Source organism: Bubalus bubalis, chromosome 5 (genome assembly GCF_019923935.1).
Source record: "Bubalus bubalis isolate 160015118507 breed Murrah chromosome 5, NDDB_SH_1, whole genome shotgun sequence".
NCBI classification, from domain to species: Eukaryota; Metazoa; Chordata; class Mammalia; order Artiodactyla; family Bovidae; genus Bubalus; species Bubalus bubalis.
In genome coordinates this window covers 15,477,270-15,501,752 of record NC_059161.1, presented here as the reverse complement: position 1 = coordinate 15,501,752, position 24,483 = coordinate 15,477,270, and the positions used below count along the sequence as shown (strand labels likewise).

At 41.0% G+C, this 24,483-nt stretch overlaps 1 protein-coding gene across 1 annotated transcript in view; it reads left to right on the top strand.

The window, feature by feature from the left end:
• The window catches only part of C5H1orf21 (chromosome 5 C1orf21 homolog), a 242,451-nt gene that overhangs the window by 114,658 nt on the left and 103,310 nt on the right, over nucleotides 1-24,483 (top strand). The window contains exon 3 of the mRNA XM_025285492.3: nucleotides 14,642-14,736. Within this exon, the coding sequence (XP_025141277.1) occupies nucleotides 14,642-14,736 (95 nt within the window). The remainder of the gene's footprint in view (nucleotides 1-14,641; nucleotides 14,737-24,483) is intronic.

Below are 24,483 nucleotides of genomic sequence, written 5' to 3'. Positions count from 1 at the left end.
TTCCTTTAGGATGGACTGGTTTGATCTCCTTTTAGACTAAGGGACTCTCAAGAGTCTTCTCCAACACCACAGTTCAAAAGCATCAATTCTTCAGCACTCAGCTTTCTTTATAGTCCAATTCTCACATCCATACATGACTACTGGAAAAACCATAGCTTTGACTAGACAGAACCTTTGTTGGCAAAGTAATGTCTCTGCTTTTTAATATGCTGCCTAGGTTGATCAGAGCTTTTCTCCCAAGGAGCAAGCGTCTTTTAATTTCATGGCTGCAGTCACCATCTGCAGGGATTTGGGGTGAGTGTCATTGAGGACACTTCCCCATCATCTCTGTGTCCTCCCACAGGCTCTCACTACTGAGCCTATCTCACAATTGCTATACCACACAATTTGAATTTAATCAAACCATTCAATTGCCCTCATGCATCCTCCCCCAAAAGATGATAATACCAAACAGCTCCCATCTCTTGCAAACAAATTGAGCAAAATGTGTTACTAAAATAGGCTCATTCAGACTGACCAGGTAGTGGAGGATGGTGTGTTCTTATATACCGTGCTGCTCACCATTAAACTGTCATCAAACATGCTATTGCCTCAACTCACCCAGACACTTTATTCCTAAAGAGCTATTCGCTGTCGCTCTCAGAGCACACTTTAGTCTCTAAGGGGAAGATAACTTGGTGATTCATTGCAAGTAGAAATGATCTTTTGCTTTATGTGAAAGAAGCTCTTGTGAGAAGAGTACAGACTTGTCAGAAAGAGAGAGAGTGTGCGAGAGCCCTCTTCACCCCTCATATACACATGTGAGTGAGCTCTCTCGCCTCCCTTTCTGGGACCTTTCTTCGTGACATCGGCAGTGAAAGTCAAGTCATGAATATTTCTCGCAAGTGGGGAAGCTGTACTCTTTTATTACAAATTGTATTTTAGCTGTGTTTTTCCATTTGAAAAATTCAGTGGCAGTGCTTGTAGCCTTGGGAATTGCTTCAAATGAAAACGGCTCTATCTAGTTCTTTCCTATTCTTGCTAATGATTTCGCTGCCACTAAATTATTTCTAATGGTTGTAGAACACAGAAGCCAGCTTCAGTCCAGAGGCATAGTAAAAGAATCACCAAAGATCACTGAAAAGCAATTTAAATTTTTACTGAATAACCTCGAAAAATCCCAGAGAAACATCTCATTATTAAACCTACTTCACCATGTACTGAAATCTATTCCCATCAATAGAGCTCTCTGCCACTCTAGTGACTTTCTCTGTCTGTCTTTCTTTGGACAACCTGAAAGATCTCCCCCCTCTGTCTCTCTAATCTTTTGCAAAACTTTCCTTTCCAGCCCAATTCATCTCTTTAGCTCTGCTCTTTCTGGTCTAAATTCAGGCTGCTGCAGTTTCCCCATTGCCAGACTGCATCACAAAAGAGCCCAAGCCAGGCCTGCTGGTCAGGTGCCTGGAGAGAGAAGGAGGGGACTGGGATGCTTAAGCATCTGGATTATAATCTAAGAACCTTTTCTTTAATAGAAATCCACTTAAGTCAGAACCCAATTAAAGGAATTAAATCAGATCAACATTAAGATGTCCTTCTTCTAACACACACAAACACATACGTGTGCATGACTGCACCATTGGTCAGATTGTTCCGTGTTTCAGATGACTCTATGGCAGCCACACTAAATGGGGAGGAATTCCTGGAATGGTCATGAATTTCCTAATTCTGACTAGCCCTCCAGCAAGTTCACAACCATTGACCCCGGACAATAGTGAAGGACTGACTATGGATGAATCCGCAGAAATTTATTACCAGTTTTAGAAAAGCAACTCTTCATGACAGTGGAATTTTATGAGCTCAATGTCCAAAGGAAGGCATGCGGGCCATTCTGTTAGTATCTGTTTGTATTTGTTGTTGTTATTTAGTTGCTAAGTCATGTCCAACTTTTTTGAGACCTCATGGACTGTAGCCCACAAAGCTCCTCGGTCCATGTGATTTCCCAGGCAGGAATACTGGAGTCGGTTATTTCTTTCTCCAGGGGATCTTCTCAGCCCAGGGATGAAACCCCTGTCTCCTGCATTGGCGTGAATTCTTTCCAACTGAGCCACCAGCATTTGCTGTTACCTAAAAAGAAAATCACTGTTTGCATTTATTTTAGATCATATTTTATCATAATATATATTTTAATGTCTGACCTGAAAAGGTTTATCTTAAAGATGATTTCCACTCAGGAAGAGGATACACATTGTGATAACATGTTCTAATAGTTCTGTAACGGAGAACAGCAAAGAGAATTTTCGTTTTTATCAGAAATTCAGTTTATGACACATTTGTGAGAAAGTTGAATAAGAACCTGGGGTGTCTGAGTCAGACTGCCTGGGTTCAAGGGCTGGCCCCAGTCCCACCACATATACGATGGTACAGCTGGATGAGTGAACGTTTCCTTGTGATGGAGACATTCTTCTCTTTCTTAGAGCCCTGGGAGTATTAAATGGGTTGTGGTATAACAGATTTTCCAAACTGCATCTGGGACTCAATAAATGATAGCTCTCATCCTCCTTCTCTCACTCCTCCTAATCCCTACCTCTCCTGCGTTCAGTCCCTCCTCCTCCTCCTTACTCCAGTGAAGGAAGAGATCTTTGCTTGATCTTATTGCTAAGATCATATATCAAAGTCATAGTGTATAACAGAAGCCGTAAAATGAAGTTACCTTTCAAAATACAAAGTTTTTTGCAAAGATACTGCAGTATTTACTACAGTATTGGAGAAGAGCTTTGGTTTTCATCATTGGATGCAGTGGCGATCAAATTGCCATTGTAATGAAAGGTCTCACAGCCCTTACTTTGGATGGCATATTGATTCCTAACTTAAGGAGCACAGGGGTAATATCTTCCACCAACAAAGACTCCTAACACCTGATGAGGGAGGGGTCTGCTTGTTTCCCTGATGTTACCCATGAACTTTTGGTTAGATATCTGTATAGCTTTTATTTATATCGCTTTGATTTCCAAATGTGTTCAGATCCTTTCTGAGTCTGTTCATACTTTATGCCTGTATCATTTCCCAAAGTGATTGTTTCCTGTGCTTTGTGGTTTAAAAAAAAGAACTGGCTTAATGGTTAGGAGCCTGGCCCTGGATTCCAAGCAACCTGGGTTAGAACCAGCATTGCGACTTGACCAGCCAATCAAGGACTGATCTCTGCAACTGTGGAAAGGGGCTTGTAGTACCAGCCTCATCGGACTGGCATGAGGATTAACGAAGAGGAGAGATGGCTGGACAAGCCTTCTTTTGAATGGTTATCAAGAACAACAGGAACCCCGCCAAGAAGAGCAGAGAAGACCTAGCTGGTCTCCAGCTTTTCCGTGGTTGGTGGAGAACCAGCACTCCTGAAGAGACAGAGCAGGGCTCTAGAGAAGCTGAGTGAATGGCTCTCAGAACCGCCACACCTGCCTTTACTGTCTGTGAAGGACTCACCACTCTCTCTTGGTTGGGAATTATTATCGTATATTAACTGGTGTATATCTTTAGTCAGAGTATGTCAAAAGATGAATGTTCTGGGACTTTTAATGACTGGTTAATAATTCCCTGGTCATTGAATGTGTGATCAGTTGCTCAGTCGTGTCCAACTCTTTGTGACCCCATGGACTGTAGCCAGCCAGGCTCCTCTGTCCATAGGGTTTTACAGGCAAGAATACTGGAGTAAGTTGACATTCCCTTCCCCAGGGGATCTTCCCAACCCAGGGATTGAATCCAAGTCTCTTGCGTCTCCTGAATTGGCAGGCAGATATTTTACCACTAGCGCCACCTGGGAAGCTCCATCACTGAATAACAAGCCCCAAATGAATGGAAGAGACGTGCTGTCTGGCCTCTGAAATGATTAAATGATTCAGGAATGGGACCTGCAGGTCCAGTCTTAATTATTGAAGGCGTTGTAGTGAGGGAAGCTTTACCACTTTCGCATCCTTGCAGCTGTGGGCACCTTCAAAGACGTGAACAAGACCCTAAGAATGCTGAGAGGCCGTAGCACCCACGCATACGCATCTCAGCACACTCAGCTCACTCTCTCCCCTGCCTCCACGGCACACAGCTGGGAAGTCACCATGCCAGGTCCAGAAGAGAAGGGCCCTTTGAGCCGGTGCTCTGTCCCTTCTGATTCACTGCTGTCCCGCCAAAGGGGAAGCAGCTGGGGTCAGGTTCACTGGCAGCTCCTTTGCCCCAGGACAAATCACAGCCCATCCCAAGCACTCCCTGTTCTGCAAGCTTCGGTACCTCCCCATCCCTAGGTGAAGGCATGACTCTCCAGGAGGCAGCAAACAGGTTCTGGCAGATGTTGTACTTAAGCTCCAGCCCTGCCAGCTGACTCCAGGTAAAGACTCCACCCTCCTGAGACTCCTAGTGGCCACTGGCTCTTGGCCTGTCTTCTCCTCCAGGTGTCGTCCTTCCTCACCTTCCTCAGCTGACTGGCCCACCTCCCCTGGCTCATGTGTGTTCCACCTTCGCTGAGTCTTCTTTCAGAGAGGCAGAAAGCCTTGGATTACAATGGTTGGGGTCTCTCCAGAGGAGATGGCTGAGGACAGAAGCTTATGCTGTAACGGCAGCTTCAGTCTGGTACCTGGTGGGGGAAGTCAATACCCCCTTGGCACGGAGCCTGACTCTGGTGGGATTTGCATCCCAGTTCTTCCTGCACTTGCCCTACAGCCTCCCTTCTGTACATGTCTCTAGGCAGCAACCCCCACCTGCCCCCCACCCCGAATTCTGCATATTGGCTGTACTAGAACTCTCTGTGTTGTTCCTGTGGGCCATGTTCTCTCTGGCTGTTGAACTCACTGTCCCCTTACCTAGATCTGTTCTTCTCACACACCTTAGTGTTCCTTAGTACTCCTCTGAGTTATGTTACCTCCTCCAAGACTCTCCTCAACCTTTCTTAAGGGGTCCCTCCTTTCTCTTCTTATTGCAACCACTCTGTGTGTTCATACTAAGTCTCTTCAGTGGTGTCCAGCTCTGTGACCCTGTGGACCATAGCCCGCCTGGCTCCTCTGTCCATGGGATTCTCCAGGCAAGATTACTGGAGTGTGTTGCTATGCCCTTCTCTAGGGGATCTTCCTGACCTAGGGATTGAACCTGTGTTTCCTGTCACTCCTGCATTGCAGGCAGATTCTTTACCGCTGAGCCGCTGGGGAAGCCCCACACTTGTGCTTTATGGCTGCAGATGGACTACACTCTCATTTGCTCATTTTCTTAAATTTTCCCTCACTGGCTGTGAGCTCCTTGAGTACAGCATCTGCCTCCTTTGCCCAGGACTGAGTACTCTGTTCTCTGGCATGTACTAGGTGCTCAGTGAATGCTGCTTAAGTAAAGAAGGAAAGGAACACAGAAAAGATAGTGTAGCATTTGACTGAAGAACAGAAGGGAGTTAGTTCCTTCTGCCTCCTCCTGTCTGAATGAAACTCAAGAGGTGCTTTTGCACAGACCTTTTGGGGCCAGAAGTATATCCATAAATGGGTATAGTTTGCAGAGAGCTCATAGCAGTCAATAAGAAAAATGCTACAACTCCAACTAGAGAAAAAGGGCAAAGGATATCAGAAAGAAGGGAGTACACGTGAATTGAATGATCCAAACAGGGAAAAAGTATTCAGTATCACTAGTAAATTTTGAAACATCAAACTAAAATGAAAACTAGATACTGTTTTCACCCCTCAGTTGATTGCATATTTTTTAAAAAGGATAGCACCCTTTATTAGTGAAGATGTGCTGAAATGAGTTTTATAAGACTGAACAAGACTATATCTTTTGTCTATCTCTGGTTTTCAAATATGTCCCAGTGTTAGGTTTCACTGCTGCTGCTAAGTCGCTTCAGTCATGTCCGACTCTGCGTGACCCCATAGACGGCAGCTCACCAGGCTCCACCGTCCCTGGGATTCTCCAGGCAAGAACAAAGTAGGCATGTAAAACTTGCTTTCTGAGTGACATTAACAATTTTCAGTTATGAGATATCATAAAGGGGGATGTGAACAAATACATGGGCTTCCCTTGTAGCTCAATTGGTAAAGAATCTGCCTGCAATTCAGGAGACCCGGGTTCCATCCTGGGTCAGGAAGATCCCCTGGAGAAGGAAATGGCAACCCATTCCAGTATTCTTCCCTGGAGAATCCCATGGACAGAGGAGCCTGGAAGGCTACAGTCCATGGGATACAAATATATACAATCTGCCTAATTCCCCTAGTGGAAACCCAGTGGCCAGGCTTTAATCTTCCATAAATATGAGGTCCGAAAACATAATTTCCCTTTTGTAATTTTTTAACAGCTTATATTCTTAGACCGTGAGCACTTAATGTATCAATCTTATTTTGAAGTTAGTTTTCCTTTATTAGGTTGATTTGAGTCACATTTTGAAAAGAACCAAGAGTATTTAGTACTAAATGCACCGAAACCTTATTTTAGAAATGTTCAAAACGTTTAGAATGGGCACTTCATAATTATCCTAGAAATTGTTTAATGATAACTATTACATTGGAAAGGGCAAAATCGTTTTCTGCAAGTGAGGATATAGTAATGATTGTGAAGGGACTGCCTGACTTAGAATTGCTAGTGGTCTGTGAGGTCCTTCAGTTGAGTCTCTGCTTTGTGTATAAGGTTTTCCAGATTTAGTCCATCCTGGTGGACTGTAGCCAAGTGGAATATGGTCAGCCTAGTTATGCGGTCAGTCTAGGGTCAGTCTAACCTGAGGAATATGCTCCAGGTAGTAGAAAGTTTCCCAGAGCACAAGCCTTCTCCCAGGACAGTGGTTTCTCTCGGGCACTGTTTCCTAGCCTCTTCCGTTCCCTCCCTTCAACACCATCTGCCATTGCTCAGCTCAGAGCCAGCCCAGAGTAAGTTTTCAGACTGTCCTGAATAAGAGCTTTCCAGGTGAGGAGGGTTTAGAAGTGAATCAGGGTTAGATACGCTGTGGGCCGGAGAAGGCAATGGCACCCCACTCCAGTACTTTTGCCTGGAAAATCCCATGGAAGGAGGAGCCTGGAAGGCTGCAGTCCATGGGGTCACTGGAGTCGGACACGACTGAGCAACTTCACTTTCACTTTTCACTTTCATGCATTGGAGAAGGAAATGGCAACCCACTTCAGTGTTCTTGCCTGGAGAATCCCAGGGACGGGGAAACCTGGTGGGCTGCCGTCTATGTGGTCGCACAGAGTCGAACACGACTGAAGCGACTTAGCAGCAGCAGCATGCTGTGGGCATTAAAGCCTTCAATGCTTCTGTGTCAAAATTCTCTTCAGTCCAACAGCTATTAGGCACTGACCTGTTGTTGCAAAACTAAGAACCACAGCTGTATCTTGGAGATTAGGATGATGGTAGAGGTGAGATAAGTTCCAAAGCATATTCCAATGATATAACAGTAAAGAGTGGTTTCTGAAGTCAGGCAGCTCCCCATTTACAAGCTGTGTAAAGACAGGAAGGGAGGCATGGAGAATATTAGCTGAAAAATTCCCAAATATGATCAACAGCAGCAACCCACAGATTCAAAAGCTCAGCAGCTCCAAAAAAGATAAAGGATGGATGAGACTGGATTGCCAGCAGTGACTTTCCTGCCCAATTAAGAAACTATGGACCCTCACCCAACTCCCAGCCAGAACACACGTCAAGCCTCAAAATTTTTCCTTTATGTTGAATGTCTTAGAAGTACACCAATTAGTGATTCCTGATTTAACACAAATCATCTTTATTGGGGCACCGGGAAAAAAAAAAGGCTAAGGTGTAAGTTTGAAAAATAGACTTAGTGTAATGCTACAGGAGAAGTGGGTAGAGGCAGTAGGCTGAGAAAACTGCAGAATGGGGAGGATGGGGAGAGGTTTACAAGGAGATGCAAGTTGGGTTCAGAAGAGGAGGTTCTTTGACATCAAAGACAAACTGCCCATTTAAAGCTTTGGTTCAAGTCAAGCTTTACATCAAAGAAAAGAGAAGAAAGTGTTTCTTTTCTCCTTCTTCATCTCCTTGGATCACATGACCACCCTACTACTGAGGTTGCTGGTGCCTATATTGAATCGTTTAGCTACATGAAATTAACTGGGTTTTCCATGGAGTAGCCTGGAAATGAAATTGTCTCTTCGTTTGGAGAAGTTTACAATTAGTTGAAATCACTTCACATGTGAAGGAAATAACACTAAGGGTGTTTGGGGCAAATTTTAAAAGTGAAAAGTAAGAACTTAGAAATTTGGAGGCAGAAGAGATACTTGTAGTCCAAAGAGATTGAAGATTTCGTAAAGATAATGAAACTTGGACTCAAATAGTCTTTGAATCAACTGAGAGACTAGGAAAGAAATTCTAGATAGGGGAATAATACAAGTTTTAGCTCAAAAACCTACATATACGTCAGCCAAGACTTCCACACTGAGGACATCACAGCGAAAAGGTCAAGGTGAAGTAGCAGTTTCACACCCATTGCACTTGTTTGCAAAAATGTAAAGAATGGCATTGGTCTTTTTTGTTTTTATTTTTCATTAGATATCTTTTTTTCTTCACTGGAGAATCCAGCAAGGGGAAAAAGGGACACCTCAGACAAACAAAACTGAAGCACTGATTGGGGTAAATTTTATTCATCTGTGAACTGAAGTCAGGTCTCTAGGTTTTCTCTCTTAAAAAAAAAAAAAAAAAAAAACAAGTTTTATTAAACACCAGTGTGCCAGACACTTTGAGTGAAAAAACAGATACCTAGTCCACCCAGACAGCATCCAGTGAGCCCCTGAGAAAGACCACGGCTTAGATACAGCAGACGTGAGGTGAGTGTGGAATGAATAAGCAAATGGAGGCATGAACAGCTGATGGGTGGAGTCCTCCAAAGGAGGAGGCCACATTTCCCGGTGTAACTGACCAGGCTTGCCATCCATCTTTATTTTATAGTGCCATAGAGTTCTGCCTTCTTGTCCTTCCAAAAAAGGGTTTTCCCAAAGTGGCTTTTTTTTTTTTTTTTTAGCAACCTCTGTCCTTCTTTCTTTAAAAACAATCACCCTGCCTGTTCTGAATTGGAACCTCACCCATTCACTCTTGTGCCCTCGAGGAAGGCTGAGACGAGGAGCTGTGCCAATGGCAATAATTGAGTTAGGATATACAGGAAGATAGAGGAGAATTATTTTATTGTAACCCTGGTTTCACTCAAATAATGATCACTCTTCTTTTTCCTATCATAAAAGTTACTGTTCTTTGAAAATCATGTTCTATTTTAATTAAAGCACTATATGTACATAGTTAAAAAAAATACTGAAGGCTTATCATGGACAATTATACCCCCTTATCATTTCCTCTCATTTATCAACAGAGTTAAGTCACCATTTTGATTAAATTAATTACTGATGTTTACATGATGCTTGTTGTTTTTATGTGCTGTGTTCTAAGTTGCTTCAGTTGTGTCCAACTCTTTCCAACCCTATGGACTGTAACACACCAGACTCCTCTGTCCATGCCAGGATACTGGAGTGGGTTGCCATTTTTGATGGATTTTGTGCATTAGAAATAGTATTCCCTGCAGAACCAGCAGGGTTCTGTTTCTAAAGCAACAGCCAGTATTTTTTGAGCATTTGTTATGGGCTAGGCACTGTTTTAAGTATATTCATGTGTTAATTCATGTGGCTCCATGTGTGAGATTAAGTACTGTAAATATTCCCATTTTACAAATGAAAAAACCAAAGCACAGAAGGCATTGAGGAAGTTGCCCAAGATCATATGGCCAGTCATTCTATTAATAGCTCTTGAGGCTAAGCTTTTAGCTACCATGAGTACCCATCTCTTGAAAGAATATATATGTGTGTATATATACATGCTGGTGATGGTGGTGCTCAATTGCTCGGTTGTGTCCAACTCTTTGCAATCCCATGAACTGTAGCCTGCCAGGCTCCATGGGGTTTTCCAGGCACGAGTGCTGGAGTGGGTTGCCATTTCCTTCTCCAAGCTACCATGTGTAAAACAGTGGGAAACTGCTGTATAGCAGACTGAGCTTAGCTCGACGCTCTATGGTGACCTAGATGGATAGAATGAGGGGGATGGGGTGGGAGTGGGAAGGAGGCTCAAGAGGGAGGGGATATATGTATAAATATAGCTGATTCACTTCATTGTACAGCAGAAACTAACACAACATTGCAAAGCAATTATATTCCAATAAATTTTTTTTTTTAAGTTTTTTGAAAAAGATCTTAGGGAAGAATCTGAAGTTGTGCCAGGATTTGGGGACTTGAATTTAGTTAGTTTGGTAGACAGGATGCTCAGTGGGAGAAACCTACAGGGAGTGAGTTTATATTAAGAAGCAGCATAGTTTAGTCTTTTAATTGGTTTGTTTATTTTTGTAAATACTTCTTTTACCTCTTTTCCTAAGTCCTCATGTTTTCCTGAGCATATAATAATAATTAGTCTACTAGAGAATCTTCAGGCAAATTCTGAATGAAGAAGCAATCCAGAGCATTCAGTGAAGATGCCCAGACAGATATTAGATTTTGATATGAGGACTTTAGCACAGAGTTTTTGAAATTGAAACAGTCCTGGAAAAGATGCGGTTTATTTTGGTACATATGTCATTGATGAGAAGATGGAGTAAGAAGGTGTGAAAGTAGATGCAAATTTCACCATTCTAGGAAACAACTGTAAGAGCCATTCTTACCTCAAAGAGCAGCATTTCTAGAACTCTTGCCTTTCTTCTTCCTTACCTAATATGTACTTTTATGCGAAATGTTAACTGTTTAATAATTTTGGCATTATAAACTCACTCCAGCACTCACCTCCATCTAATTGTCTCATGTTAAAGTCCATTCCCTCAATTATAAATGTAACCTTGTAGCAGATCTTTGTCTGCAAAGCTTGAGAGAAACAGTTAGGGGCCAGTTGAGTTATTAACAATGGAAGAATTGATAGGATCTAGAAAGTGGTGATGATTCCATACCATCTAAAACCAAGTCAAACCATTTCATTCCCTTCTAGCTCTAAAAACTTGGTTCTATATGCATATTTGTTGTTGTTCAGTTGCCAAGTTGTGCCCGACTCTTTGTGACCCCATGGACTGCAGCACAGCAGGCTTCCCCATCCTTCACTGTTTCCCAGAGTTTGCTCAGATTCATGTCCATTGAGTTGATGATGCCATCCAACCATCTCGTCTTCTGTTGTCCCCTTCCCCTGCCTTCAATCTTCCCCAGCATTAGGGTCTTTTCCAGTGAGTCGGCTCTTTGCATCAGGTGGCCAAAATACTGGAGCTTCAGCTTCAGCATTAGTCCTTCCAATGAATATTCAGGGATGATTTCCTTGAGGATTCATTGATTTGATCTCCTTGCCTTTTATGTCAAAAGTGAGGTCCAAAGATTTGGTGGGAAACAGTTGTCTTTAGTTTGATGGAGCTGCCCCTCTCTGGTGTGATCTGAGGAATAAGATCCTATCACCACAGCAGGGCTTCTACCCCAGATATATTTTGACTGGCATAGCCTGCAACTATTTACACAGAGAGAAGGGGGAGCGGGTTTGAAATGGGGTGTTAGCCTACTGTTTCTGACGTGCATTTTAATAAGCCACCTGACAAGATCAACAAGAAGAAAAGAAAAATCGTGAACAGGTGTGAGGGAGCCGGAGGAAGACGGTCTGCTTTTCACTCCTCTTAATAAGTTGGCACATTGTTCTGTCACCAGGACTCTCTGGTTGTTAACAGTGGCTCTGCTAATTCCCTCCAGTGTGGAATCTGTTGAAGGGGGCCTAAAATCCCCCACGGATTCCCCTGTGCCCCAAATAAAAGGCAAAATGGATTTCTGTGGTGGTCATGTCACGGCCATCGCCTGAAATGCGCTGTTCATCCACCCAGAGTGTCATTCATGAAGGCGGCATTGCCATGGATATGTGTGACACGTTGGTTGACAAGTTGTCTACTTCCAGATGGGCATCTTCATCCTCAGCATGAGCCTTTGAGAGATTTGACAGACCGTTTTTAAGTCTTGGCTTTGTACAGGCTGTGGTTTATCTTAGGGCCTTGCTGGCTTTTTGTTTCACACTGTGATGGATTTTGTGCAGTGTGTTGTGTAAGTAATAATGATAGGTCTGGCTTTGCAGACGTGGCTGTTTGTTTTTTTCTTTCTTTTTTATCCAATCATAGCGTGTTCCATGAAATTGGCATTGGCTAGCCAGCCGTGTTTGTTAATGACACACTAAAACCTATCCTCTTTCTAAACTGGTGATGTTATAGAAAGTCTGTATGTGGGATAATGCTGCCTTGAAAGTCATGTAGTCAGCAGCTTTTCTTCACTGAAGAGAAGTATTAGAAAAATATTAATAGTTTTTCTATTACTTTCAATTGAGTTTTGTTTCCTGGATGGATAAAAAGAGAATGAAGTTTGAATATCACTCCTCTGTTTAGAGAGTGTCTGCTATGAGCTGTTGCTTGGTATGGGAAGGGACAGCTGGCGAGGCCCTAGGAGAGACCTTTTACCGTGCTGCAAGCAAAGGGCCATCTTTTGGAAGGCTCTTTCAGAAGGTTCTGCTTAGGACCTAAAACGTGCTTTCCCCATCTTATCACATGAGGTTGTGTGTCCTCTAGACAAAATCATAGAGTCTGCTGGAATTGTGTTTTAAAAAAATAGGTATGTGTATGTGTAATTTAAGTAATCAGAGACTCACCGTAAGTCATTAACATCATAATTTAGTTAAGTTAAATGTTAGTAATTATCCCAGTGAACTATCATTTATAAATATTAATGTTCCAAACTGAAGTTAGGGAGTCCCTCTTTAGCTATATTTTCCCGTTTATTTTTATCTCTATATAATTGTACTGGAGGCATAATTAGTCAGTGTCTTTTCTTTTCAATTAACAAGTGCTTTTCCTACTTCTGAGTAAATAATTCCTAATTAAATGCACCAATTTTATTGATTTACTTTCATTTTTTTTCTCTTCTGCATACCAAATTGAAATGTGAAATTCTTACACATTGTAATTGTGGATCAGAACCCACTGATTAACTTGTTAATACATTTAGGATGTGGTATTCCTAAAGGACTCGTTACTGTAAACTTGTACCACTCTTTCTAATTTCTTTAGAAAGAAGCAGGATCAATAACTACCTTGAAATGTCAGAAGGAAAAAACAATTGGCCTCTGAATAGGGAATCTTGATTCAGAAATGTGCAAATATATTACTTTCATAAGGATGATAATTTTGAGAAACATCGGAACAGCATAATTACTAAAGAAATATTACCATAACAAACATCTTTGGGGTATAGCATATTGAGGGATAGTATGAGGAAGCCTGAAACTATTTTGGAAATGGTATTATAAATAATAAGGTAAGAAATTATGTAAGAATATAGGCATTGTACGGAGAAGGCAATGGCACCCCACTCCAGTACTCTTGCCTGGAAAAGCCCATGGATGGAGGAGCCTGGTAGGCTGCAGTCCATGGGGTCACTGAGGGTCGGGCACGACCCAGCGACTTCACTTTCACTTTTCACTTTCATGCATTGTAGAAGGAAATGGCAATCCACTCCAGTGTTCTTGCCTGGAGAATCCTAGGGATGAGGGAGCCTGGTGGGCTGCCGTCTATGGGGTCGCACGGAGTCGGACACGACTGAAGTGACTTAGCAGCATAGGCATTGTAGCAAATGAACTGCAGAGAATAAGAAACTATATAGCAACTTCCTAGTGATAGATATCTATCTAGTAGATAGCCTGTTCTAGACATTATTCCATGCCCTTTGCTAGGCAATCATCATTTTATTGGTTGATGAAGTTTTCTAATTCCATAATGTCTGTCATTTTTCTCCCCACATACTAAAGATGACTTAAGTCACGCCTGTTTTTGACCTTAGTGTACCCACGTCATTTCCTGGTGACAGAAATCTGGTGAAAGTATCAGCATTGTCGTCACCAAACCTCTCTCCTGGAAAAGAACTTTAATTGCAAGTTTTCCCAAGTTTGACCTATGCTGTGTTTCGATATTGGAATTTGTTGTACTGTCTTTCTCTGGCTGTTGCAAAGTCCAGGTCCTGTCCATGGCCAACTCTACTCTCCAGCCTTGACTGATACACCTACCAATTAGAGCCATGCTCCTCTCGTGTGTGACTTTACAGAGAGGTTAAGAAAAAGTCTGTATATATCATATGAAATTGTTGGAGATTGTTGCACATTTAATATATGAATCATCAATAGGAAAATTTCAACTTCCAGTTGTTTACATCTATTTGTTGATCAGTCAAGCTCATTGCTTTTACTTTGTTTTTTCCAAAGATAAAAATTTAGGTGTGGATGTACTGTATAACAACTGCTGCCACAGGTATTTTGAACTAATATTCTCATGGAGGAAAATCTCCGTAGATCATTATGTGATATGCCCTATTACATATAAATTTCAAATGGTCTTTGGAGATGGAACAACCTCCGTTTCCACTAACACCATCTGCTCTCTGTAAAAGGACCAGGCAGTGCCACTTTCATAGCTGCCTTCATGATGCTGAACTTTTCCCAGTGGACAGAGGAGAGCACTTCATAAAAAGCGGCTAGTTAAGCATCTTCCAGATTGTTTCAAATGAACCATATATAAAGGCCACAGGGAAAAAGGCTCTAACAAATTGTGCTGTTTGGCTTTTCTTCCTGACACTTTCTACCATTGTGAAAAAAATTATAAAATCTCTTTTCTTTTTTTGGCACTCAGATGAGTATAGGATCAAACCGGTGGAAGAGGTCAAATACATGAAAAATGGGGCAGAAGAGGAGCAGAAAATAGCAGCCAGGAACCAAGAAAACTTGGTAAGAACTGCATTTCTTGTATAACAATGAATTTTGGTGACAACTTTATAATAAAATCTGCACTGCATGTTTAAACTGCAACGTAACGCTCCAGCGCAAGATTTCTTGAAAATGCCGTTGCTATTTATAGCTTGCCTGGAAGCTGCACCATTTACTCCTGTATCCTATTTGTTTTCAAACAAACCCTTCTTTAATCTTGATAGAGGATGCTCCAGGAGAAACCGCAAAATTTTTAATGTTTCAAAATGATTAAATTTAAAGGAAAAATCATGACGTAGGATTGAGTTTTATGGGGGGAGGACCTTTTTTTTTTCCCTTTGCATCCTTTAACTCAATGCAGATCAGAGTGAATGGCTAAGTTTCATTATTGTTGATATGTAGTGTTTTAAGGAAGTTACCTTTCAAAGGAAAATAAGGTACTTAGAAGGTAAGTCTTTATCAAACAGTACTTCACATTCACGGTATTAACGGTATTACGGGTTTTGAGTGAATGTGAGAATTCTAATGATCTGAAACAGATAGTTAGAAACCTCTTCCTCTAAAACAAATCAATAAACATGTTGTACCTTAATATTTCATCTCTGAGAAAACATTTAATACACTATCATATTAGCTGATTTCTTAAGAGATTACAGATTGTTAAGAATATGCATTTATTCAGTTGTGTTGGAGCAACATTGTTTTTCTCTTTTATTTTGGGATTAATTACTGCTATTTTTTCATGTTTCAGTGAATACATTTTTAAGAAGCTTGCAGTGTCATAAATATTTTCACTTGACTTAAACTCCTTTTTCCATGTTGTGCTTTGTTTTTGTTTTTATGATTTCTGCTACAGCAGAGGGAGTTGGCAGAATGTTAACCAGTGCTCATGAGTATTTAAGGCTGTCATTTTCCATGATACACTAATGAACATAACAGGCTCATTCTTTTTCCTCTATTCTTTTCTGAATATAGAACCTATGACTTGCAGTACTCAAGTATCAACAACTGAATATTTGAGATCATTTTAAAGGAGCCAAAATACACTGATAAAATTTTACTTCATAAACGGGATTTGGATTTTAAGGTATCCTTTAAGTCACAGAGGTTCATCATACTTTACGTTTTAACATCAACAGTTAAATTGGTCCTGGGTATTCATTGAAAGGACCGATGTTGAAGCTGAAACTCCAATACTTTGGCCACCTGATGCGAAGGGTTGACTCATTTAAAAAGACCCTGATGCTGGGAAAGATTGAAGGCAGGAGGAGAAGGGGATGACAGAAGATGAGATGGTTGGATGGCATCACTGACTCAATGGACATGGGTTTGGGTAGACTCCAGCAGTTGGTGATGGACAGGGAGGCCTGGCGTGCTGCAGTTCATGGGGTCACAAAAAGTCGGACATGACTGAGCGACTGAACTGAACTGAACTTAAATCCAGAAAAAGGTAGCTATGACTAAACAGTGAAATTAATATTATCAGGCTTTTTATATAGAAATTGTTGTGCTTTGAATAGATACATAGAATATTTGAGTAGCTGAAACATCAGTGGTCATTTTTCCACTCTGTTTTACTGAAAATCAGAGTTTGTCCTTGCTTGACATAATTTCATCTTGTTATAAATCTCATCTTGAGTAATAGTATTTCCATTAAATGCTAAGGAGACACGGGTGACCAGTTAGCCAGTAGCTGTTTCTTAGATGTAACTGTCTCCTTTCCATGTTTGTATCTCTGAAATCCTAAAGAAAGCAATGACTTTTATCTTATAGCTTGTGAGTTCTTCCTCAATGTTGTTAGGGCCAATACAACTTTTTTTCTTTTCTTCCCAGTTTCATAATCTGTAGACTCCTTGAGGCTAGTATTCTTTTTCAGCACTGTGGCCAAAGTTGGTGCGAGTGCTTTTCCATGCAGACTGAATGGGGAGATTCAGACAAAGAGAAATCTCTGGTCTTATTTATTCATGGATTATCTATGCCAACCCCACACTTTTTTACTCTGCCCTTCAATCAGAGTCCAGACTAATAAGAGGTATCTAAAGATTTAGAGGGAAATGGGGAACTAACGGTTGTTTTGGTTCTGAGATTTCTAGACTGCTTCACAAAATTAAATGATTTTCAGTTATCTGGAGGTATGTGACCCTTATCACCTCCATGTTGGGGGATGCATAATTAAGTACTAACCATGCATATCATTTGAGAAAACAAATAGCCTCCTAAATTTGAAGCTTACATTGGAAAGTGGATAAGAAAGACTTAGCAATTCTTTATTTTTACACCCATTAAAATAATCTGAGAGTCAAGATGTTCTCATGTTTCAAAGAATGATTTTAAGATGTAGCTTGAAGTATTTTTTAAAAGGTTTTTTGTTTACCCAAATTGTTGAAACTAAGGGGAGTTGGCAAACATAACCAAGGCATATGGCATGATGGTGACAACCGTGGGCTCTGGAAGCAGAAATTGCTTTGGTTCAGATTTCAGCTCTGCCACTGACTCGTTGCAGAATCCAGTCACTTCCCTTCTGTAAACCTCTGCCCATCCATTGAGGGAAAAGACAGTGCTTCATGGTGTTCTTAGAAGGATTACACAAGACGGTTGTTATAAAATTTTGAGTGCAGTGTCTGGTTACTTAAACGAATTAAGTTTTGAGTACCTGTTATGCACAAGGCCCTTACATGTACTGAGAGACCCTGTGTCCTTAAGGTCATTGTTCTTAAGGAGATTACAGTAAAGTAGAGAGGAATGTTCAGGTTGACCAGTAGCTTACTGAGTGCCTCTGTGTACAAGGCTCTGTACCAAACTCTTCAAACAATCACAAAAATAAGGAAACCACTGACCCTCTCCACAAGGACCTTGTACTGCAATAAACAAGGTAGGTACCAACTCAGTATAAATAAAGCAGGGTTAGATGAATAAAGCAAGAGTGACTCCAAAAAGGCAACACAGAGACCTGCTGATATCAAAGGAGGCAGCTATTTTGTCTGTGTGGTATCAGGACCTACTTCATGAAAGAGCTGGCCTTTAAAATGGGCCTCAAAGGATAGAATGAGGAAGAGTGCCCCAGGTGGAAGTAACAGCGATGGAAAATGCAAGATGTATTTAATAAAAAGCACATTGTCCTATTTGTGGAGTGGGAAGAGGCAGGCGAAGGCATCAGTAGATGAGCAGTGGTGAATTAGAATCAAAATGTAGATGGGGTCATACATAAAGCTTTGATGTCCAGTCAACGGCACCCCACTCCAGTACTCTTGCCTGGCAAATCCCATGGATGGAGGAGCCTGGTAGGCTGCCATCCATGGGGTCGCTAAGAGTCGGACACGACTGAGCGACTTCACTTTGACTTTTCACTTTCATGCATTGGAGGAGGAAATGGCAACCCACTCCAGTTTTCTTGCCTGGAGAATCCCATGGACAGAGGAGCCTGGTGGGCTGCCGTCTATGGGGTCTCACAGAGTCAGACACGACTGAAGCGACTTAGCAGCAGCAGCAGCAAGAGATCCAGAATAATTCAGTGGATTCATGGGAGCCTTTGAAGGTTTGAAGGAAGAGATTGGCCACATGAGATTATGATTCAGTAAAGTTATGTGATTTCAGCAGGTATAATATGGATCAGTGTGGGAGATCATTCACAATAGTTTTTGCAAGAGATAATGTGCCTGAATCAAGGTGGTGACAGGGAGAATAGAAAAGATTTAACAAGGTTGTAATAGAAGCCACAGAATTTGACAGCTCATTGCCAGCATTAAAAGAAGCCCGAAGAATCAGGAGATAATGATAGTAACAAGACTGTGACATCTGAAAAGATGACCAGTGGTGATGAGAATAACTAGTGACCTCAAGGAAATGATAAAATTACTAGGAAGACTGTGTTTGATGAAAATACAAAGTGTTCATTCTTTCATTATTCGTTACTCATTCTTGCTCACCCTTGAAAGATCAGATATGGTCCACAAGACAGAAAGTGAAGCCTTCACTCATATGACAGTGTAATAAGTGCGGTCACAGAGCGTCTGTACTGCCACCAGGGTCTTAGAAGCTCTGTGCTTTGGGGGCTTCAGAGGCATATGATGTAAATCTCACCCTAAGGAGCTCACTTTCTGGTAGCAGATAGAAGGCATGTGACCTCCATGACCACAACTCAAGGTCCATTGCAAATGTACAGGTTGGTTTTGAGCTAGCAAAGATTTAGGAACTTTCAGAATATCCATGCAAAGGAGTCTAGCAAAGTCCACACCCATGAGTGTGTGGAACTTGTCGCCAGGAACATGTTAGGTATTCAGTAGATTTTTGTTTGCTTCAGTGGATGGAGGAATATATGAATAAGAGTCATTGGACCTCTAGGTCCAACTATTAGTTTGTATCTAGTAGTTGTTCAATAGTATTTAGATTTCCAGGTCGCTCGGGCACTTTGACCACATTTTCTATGGATGGCAGAGATTGTGCAAGTTTTCTGTAGCTGATGATGAATCATTTATTTATCAGTAATTTATGTAATCAGTACAAAGATGTGCATTCATGCAATTTTCACCATTGTTGAGCACCCATGTATTTCACTTTAGTTCTCTCAGATTTTAATTCCTTCTTCAGGAAGGTGGTATAAAGTAGTAACATTGGCTTTGGAGATTATATATAAACATATATCAATATGGATCTTAGGTTATTTCTAGCTTTAGAATTTTGGTCAAATATCTGAGTCTTCTGAACTTCAAGTTCCTCATCTGGAATTGGGAGTTATGAAATTATTGAAGTATTAGAAAAGAACATAGGTGAATATGTTTAGAATAGGGGGCTTTCTTAAAACATAGAAAGTAAAAGCTATGAAGAAAGAAAAATAGTTTATTTCATTAGATCAAAATTAAGTACTTTGTATGACAGTCAACTACAAAAAGAAGTAGTTAATAGGTTAGCAACAGTCTGGGAGAAAATATTTATGACATAAAAGTCAAAGGACTAGTATAGAGATTTCTAAAGAACACTTGTAAATAATTAAGAAAAAGATAATCCACTAGAAAAATAGGTAAATGAAATGAACAGATGGTTCACAGTAGTGGATGTTAGGCAATAACATAAGAAAAGGTGTTCCACATCACTAGTAGAGAGACTACTTACTCCCTTACCCAACTTGCTGCATTAGAAGACTAAAAAGTGCTGACTTCAGTCCAGAGTGGGCTCACTGGATGGCTGCTGGGCTACTCTCTAGGACACCTCTGTGCTTTTGCTCTCTGAGTTAAATATGTGCTTTCCAAGAGCCAATGTGATGCTTTCCAAACCTGTTTATACTGGTTGAATGTCACTGTAATTATGTAATTCAGTTAAGTAACGTGTAAACCAATGAAACACAAGTGTGGAAAGAGAGCTCTTTTTGTAAAAATTAAATGCTTTAGAAAATCTTGATGAAGGTACATTACTAAAAACTTGTGGCTAAATTAAATTAAATTCTGCACTCAGAGTATTTCATGAGGCTTTACAGTCTCACTTCACTTAAGATACCAAACCATGGAGTCTTCGATGTACATTCCAAGGGTGTGGCTAATTCAGAAAGTATATGTATGACCCCTGATAGTGATCCCTTACTTGAGAAACTTTGTTCCTATATCAGAAGTTGGGAGGGGAAATGCACAACTGTGTATTTTAAAGCAAAGAGCATGCTTAATGTATATAATACATTTTTTTATATTGCCCTACTTTAGCTCACTTTATCATTTAATTTCCAGTCCAGATGGTGTAGCCTAATACAATTTGTATTGTAATGAGGGGAATGCGTACTAAAACATAGAAAACACCACTGTTGGCTGTTTCGGCAGTGGAGTTGGATTGGGTGGGAAGAATGAGAAAGGATTGGGCATGTTGGAAAAGGGGGTTTTTATCTTTCTATTTAATATTTTAATTTTTAAAAGAAAATTGTTGTTGTTCAGTCATTCAATCATGTCTGACTCTTTGTGATCCCAAGGACTGCAGCACACCAAGCTTACCTATCCTTCACCATCTCCCATAGCTTGCTCAAACTCAGGTCCATTGAGTTGGTGATGCCATCCAACTATCTCATCTTCTATTGTCCCCTTCTCCTCCTGCCTTCAATCTTTCTCAGCATCAGGGTCTTTTCTAATGAGTTGGCTTTTCACATCCAAAGTATTGGAGTTTCAACTTATAAAAGAAAATATGAGTATATTATTTGTGTGATTTGAAATTTATTTTGAGGGAGATAATAACAAGAAAACTCCAGTAACAACTTGGATATTTGGAATCTGTAATGTAAATAGGATTATGTCATTTTCTCACTATCTTAAATATCCTCAGTTTTTTACCATACCCTGATATCTGATTAATAGCAGACAAGCTCAAAGAGCTCAAGGAAACTCAAGGACTATCCAGCTTCCTTTTATGTAGGTTAATAGTTTTGCATATAAATAATTTAAGAGTAAATTATGCCAGTCTTGACAGTATTCAGTCCCCTTGCATCTCTAAAGATAAATAAAAACATTCTAGTTTTAGTTTTGAGGATTTCTTTCTCACTGTATACCAAAACATGCTCATATTTTCCTTGATTAACATTTGTCATTCTTGAGCTGTTCTCCCTTCAATTGAGTTCAATCACTCAGTCGTATCCGATTCTTTGCGACCCCATTGACTGCAGCATGCCAGGCTTCCCTGTCCATCACCAACTCCCGGAGCTTGCTCAAACTCATGTCCATCGAGTCAGTGATCCATCCAACCATCTCATTCATATCGTCCCCTTCTCCTCCTGCCTTCAAGCTTCCCCAGCATCATGGTCTTTTCAAATGAGTCAGTTCTTAACATCAGGTGGCCAAAGTATTGGAGTTTCAACTTCAGCATCAGTCCTTCCAATGAATATTCAGGACTGATTTCCTTTAGGATGGACTGGTTGGATCTCCTTGCAATCAAGCATCAGTTCTTCGGTGCTCAGCTTTCTTTATTGTCCAACTCTCACATCCATAATGGGAAAACCATAGCTTTCACTAGCGGACCTTTGTTGGTAAAGTAATGCCTTTGCTTTTTAATACGCTGTCTGAGTTGGTCATAACTTTTCTTCCAAGGAGCAACCGTCTTTTAATTTCATGGCTGCAATCACCATCTGCAGTGATTTTGGAGCCCCCCCCAAAATAAAGTCTGTTACTGTTTCCATTGTTTCCCCATGTATTTGCCCTGAAGTGATGGGACCAGATGCCATGATCTTAGTTTTCTGAATATTGAGTTTTAAGCCAACTTTTTCACTCTCCTCTTTCACTTTCATCAAGAGGCTCTTTAGTTCTTCTTCACTTTCTGCCGTAAGGGTGGTGTCATCTGCATATCTAGATTACTGATATTTCTCCCAGCGATCTTGATTCCAGCTTGTGCTTCATCCAACCCAGCATTTTGCCTATAAGTTAAGTAAGCAGGGTGACAATATACAGCCTTGATGTGCTCCTTTCCCAATTTGGAACCAGTCTGTTGTTCCATGTCCAGTTCTAACTGTTGCTTCCTGACCTGCATATAGGTTTTTCAAGAGGCAGGTCAGGTGGTCTGGTATTCCCATCTCTTTCAGAATTTTCCACAGTTTGTTGTGATCCGCACAGTCAAAGGCTTTGGCATAGTCAATAAAGCAGTAGATGTTTTTCTGGAACTCTATTGCTTTTTTGATGATCCAACAGATATTGGCAATTTGATCTCTGGTTCCTCTGCCTTTTCTAAATCCAGCTTGAACATCTGGAGTTCACAGTTCACATACTGTTGAAACCTGGCTTGGAGAATTTTGAGCGTTACTTTACTAGCGTGTGAGATGAGTGCAGTTGTGCAGTAGTTTGAACATTCTTTGGCATAGCCTTTCTTTGGGATTGGAATGAAAACTGGCCTTTTCCAGTCCTGTGGCCACTGCTGAGTTTTCCAAATCTGTTGGCATATTGAGTGTAGCACTTTCACAGCATCATCTTATAGGATTTGAAATAGCTCAACTAGAATTCCATTGCCGCTACTAGCTTTGTTTGTGGTGATGCTTCCTAAGTAAAGCCCATTTGACTTCACATTCCAAGATGTCTGGCTCTAGGTGAGTGATCACACCATCATGGTTATCTGGATCATAAAGATCTGTTTTGTATAGCTCTTCTGTCTGTTGTTGCCACCTCTTCTTAATATCTTCTGCTTCTGTTAGGTACTTACAATTCCTGTCCTTTTTCATGCCCATCTTTGCATGAAATGTTCCCTTGGTATCTCTAATTTTCTTGAAGAGATCTCTAGTCTTTCCCATTGTATTTCCCTCCCCCCCCCCCCCATTTCTTTGCATTAATCTTTGAGGAAGGCTTTCTTATCTCTCCTTGCTATTCTTTTGAACTCTGCATTCAATCATTTGATGCTGGTTTTTTGGGGGGTTTTGTGGGGGAGGTTGGGTTTGGATTCTTGGTATATATTTCCTAGATTTATATGTATAATAGTTTTGGACTCACTATTTCCAGATATCTTTGTATAAATAAGAACACTCTTTTCTATCAAGTGACACATGTCATGGGTGGGTAAATTTTGATTTCAGTCTTATCCATAGAATAAAGACTGAGTTGAAACATGCTTTTCTAAGTCACCAATTCCTGAGTACAATCAAGTGACAAGATAAAAAAATCAAGCATTCTAATAGGCTTTAGTGGAAAAGGAGAATGGAAGCAAGTTTTCGGTGCTCCCTCTTCCCGCCTATTGAGTTTGTTAGGGCTTCTATACCTGTCTCCAGTGCGTTACATTTCCAGTAAACGTCAGGACATCCGGTGGCAGGAATGAAGGCCCAGAGGTCAGGAGACATCTTTGATAAAAGGAAATGTTCCAGAAACCTACCAGAGCTTTCTCTGGAGCACTGGCGTTAGGCTGGCGAGAATTGGGAAATAGCCCTGACCCACAGAATATGCCATGGTTGGAGCAGTCCTCTGGAGGAGGCTGGTGTTCTCCAAAGCCTTGGACTGACATAGCCTGAAGCAAACCAGAGCAGTCTGCAGTTTCTTCAGTACCTGTAGATCGATAAGAAAACTAAGTGCTCAAGACCACCATCACTCTACGCCTGTGAGGAACAAAAGGCATGTGAATGAACATTGTAAACTTTGATCGATAATGTTTATTCTAATAAGGTATATGTGCTGTGTTATGCTCAGTAGTCTCTGACTGTTTTGTGACCGCATGGATGGTAGCCCACCATGCTCCTCTGTCCATGGGATTTTCCAGGCGAGAATGCTGGAGTGGATTGCCATTTCCTACTCCAGGGGATCTTCCCAACCCAGAGATTGAGCCTGCGTCTCTTGCATCTCCTGCATTGGCAGGCAAATTCTTTACCACTGAGCCACCTGAGAAGCACAATAAAATATATACTTCTCATCTAGACACTCTCATAATTAGGAACCCTCAAAGAGTTGATTTAAAGTCATCTTTTTAACAAATACAACGATGTTTACTTATCCCATGACTGTAGAGCAGCTAATATAATAGCAAACTTGACTTTTCTGTTTAAAGGTTGTTCTTGGTGATCTTAGGAATAACTGTTTATCTTTTGCTTGTCTCAAATGGAAGGTCAAGTAATTATTTTTGGAAGCCGAATAATGCAAAAGACCATGACTGAATTGAACCAATCTCCCAAGTCATTTAAACATTCCCTAGCACTCTTGAGAATAAGGCAAATAAACTGACAAGAGTCAAGCTAGTATTACAGACATAGAGTCAGGCTTTACAAAGCACCTCTCTTCCCCTACCCCCTCTCCCCTTTCCCCTCCTTCCTTCAAGGTGCCGATTGGATTTGAGCTC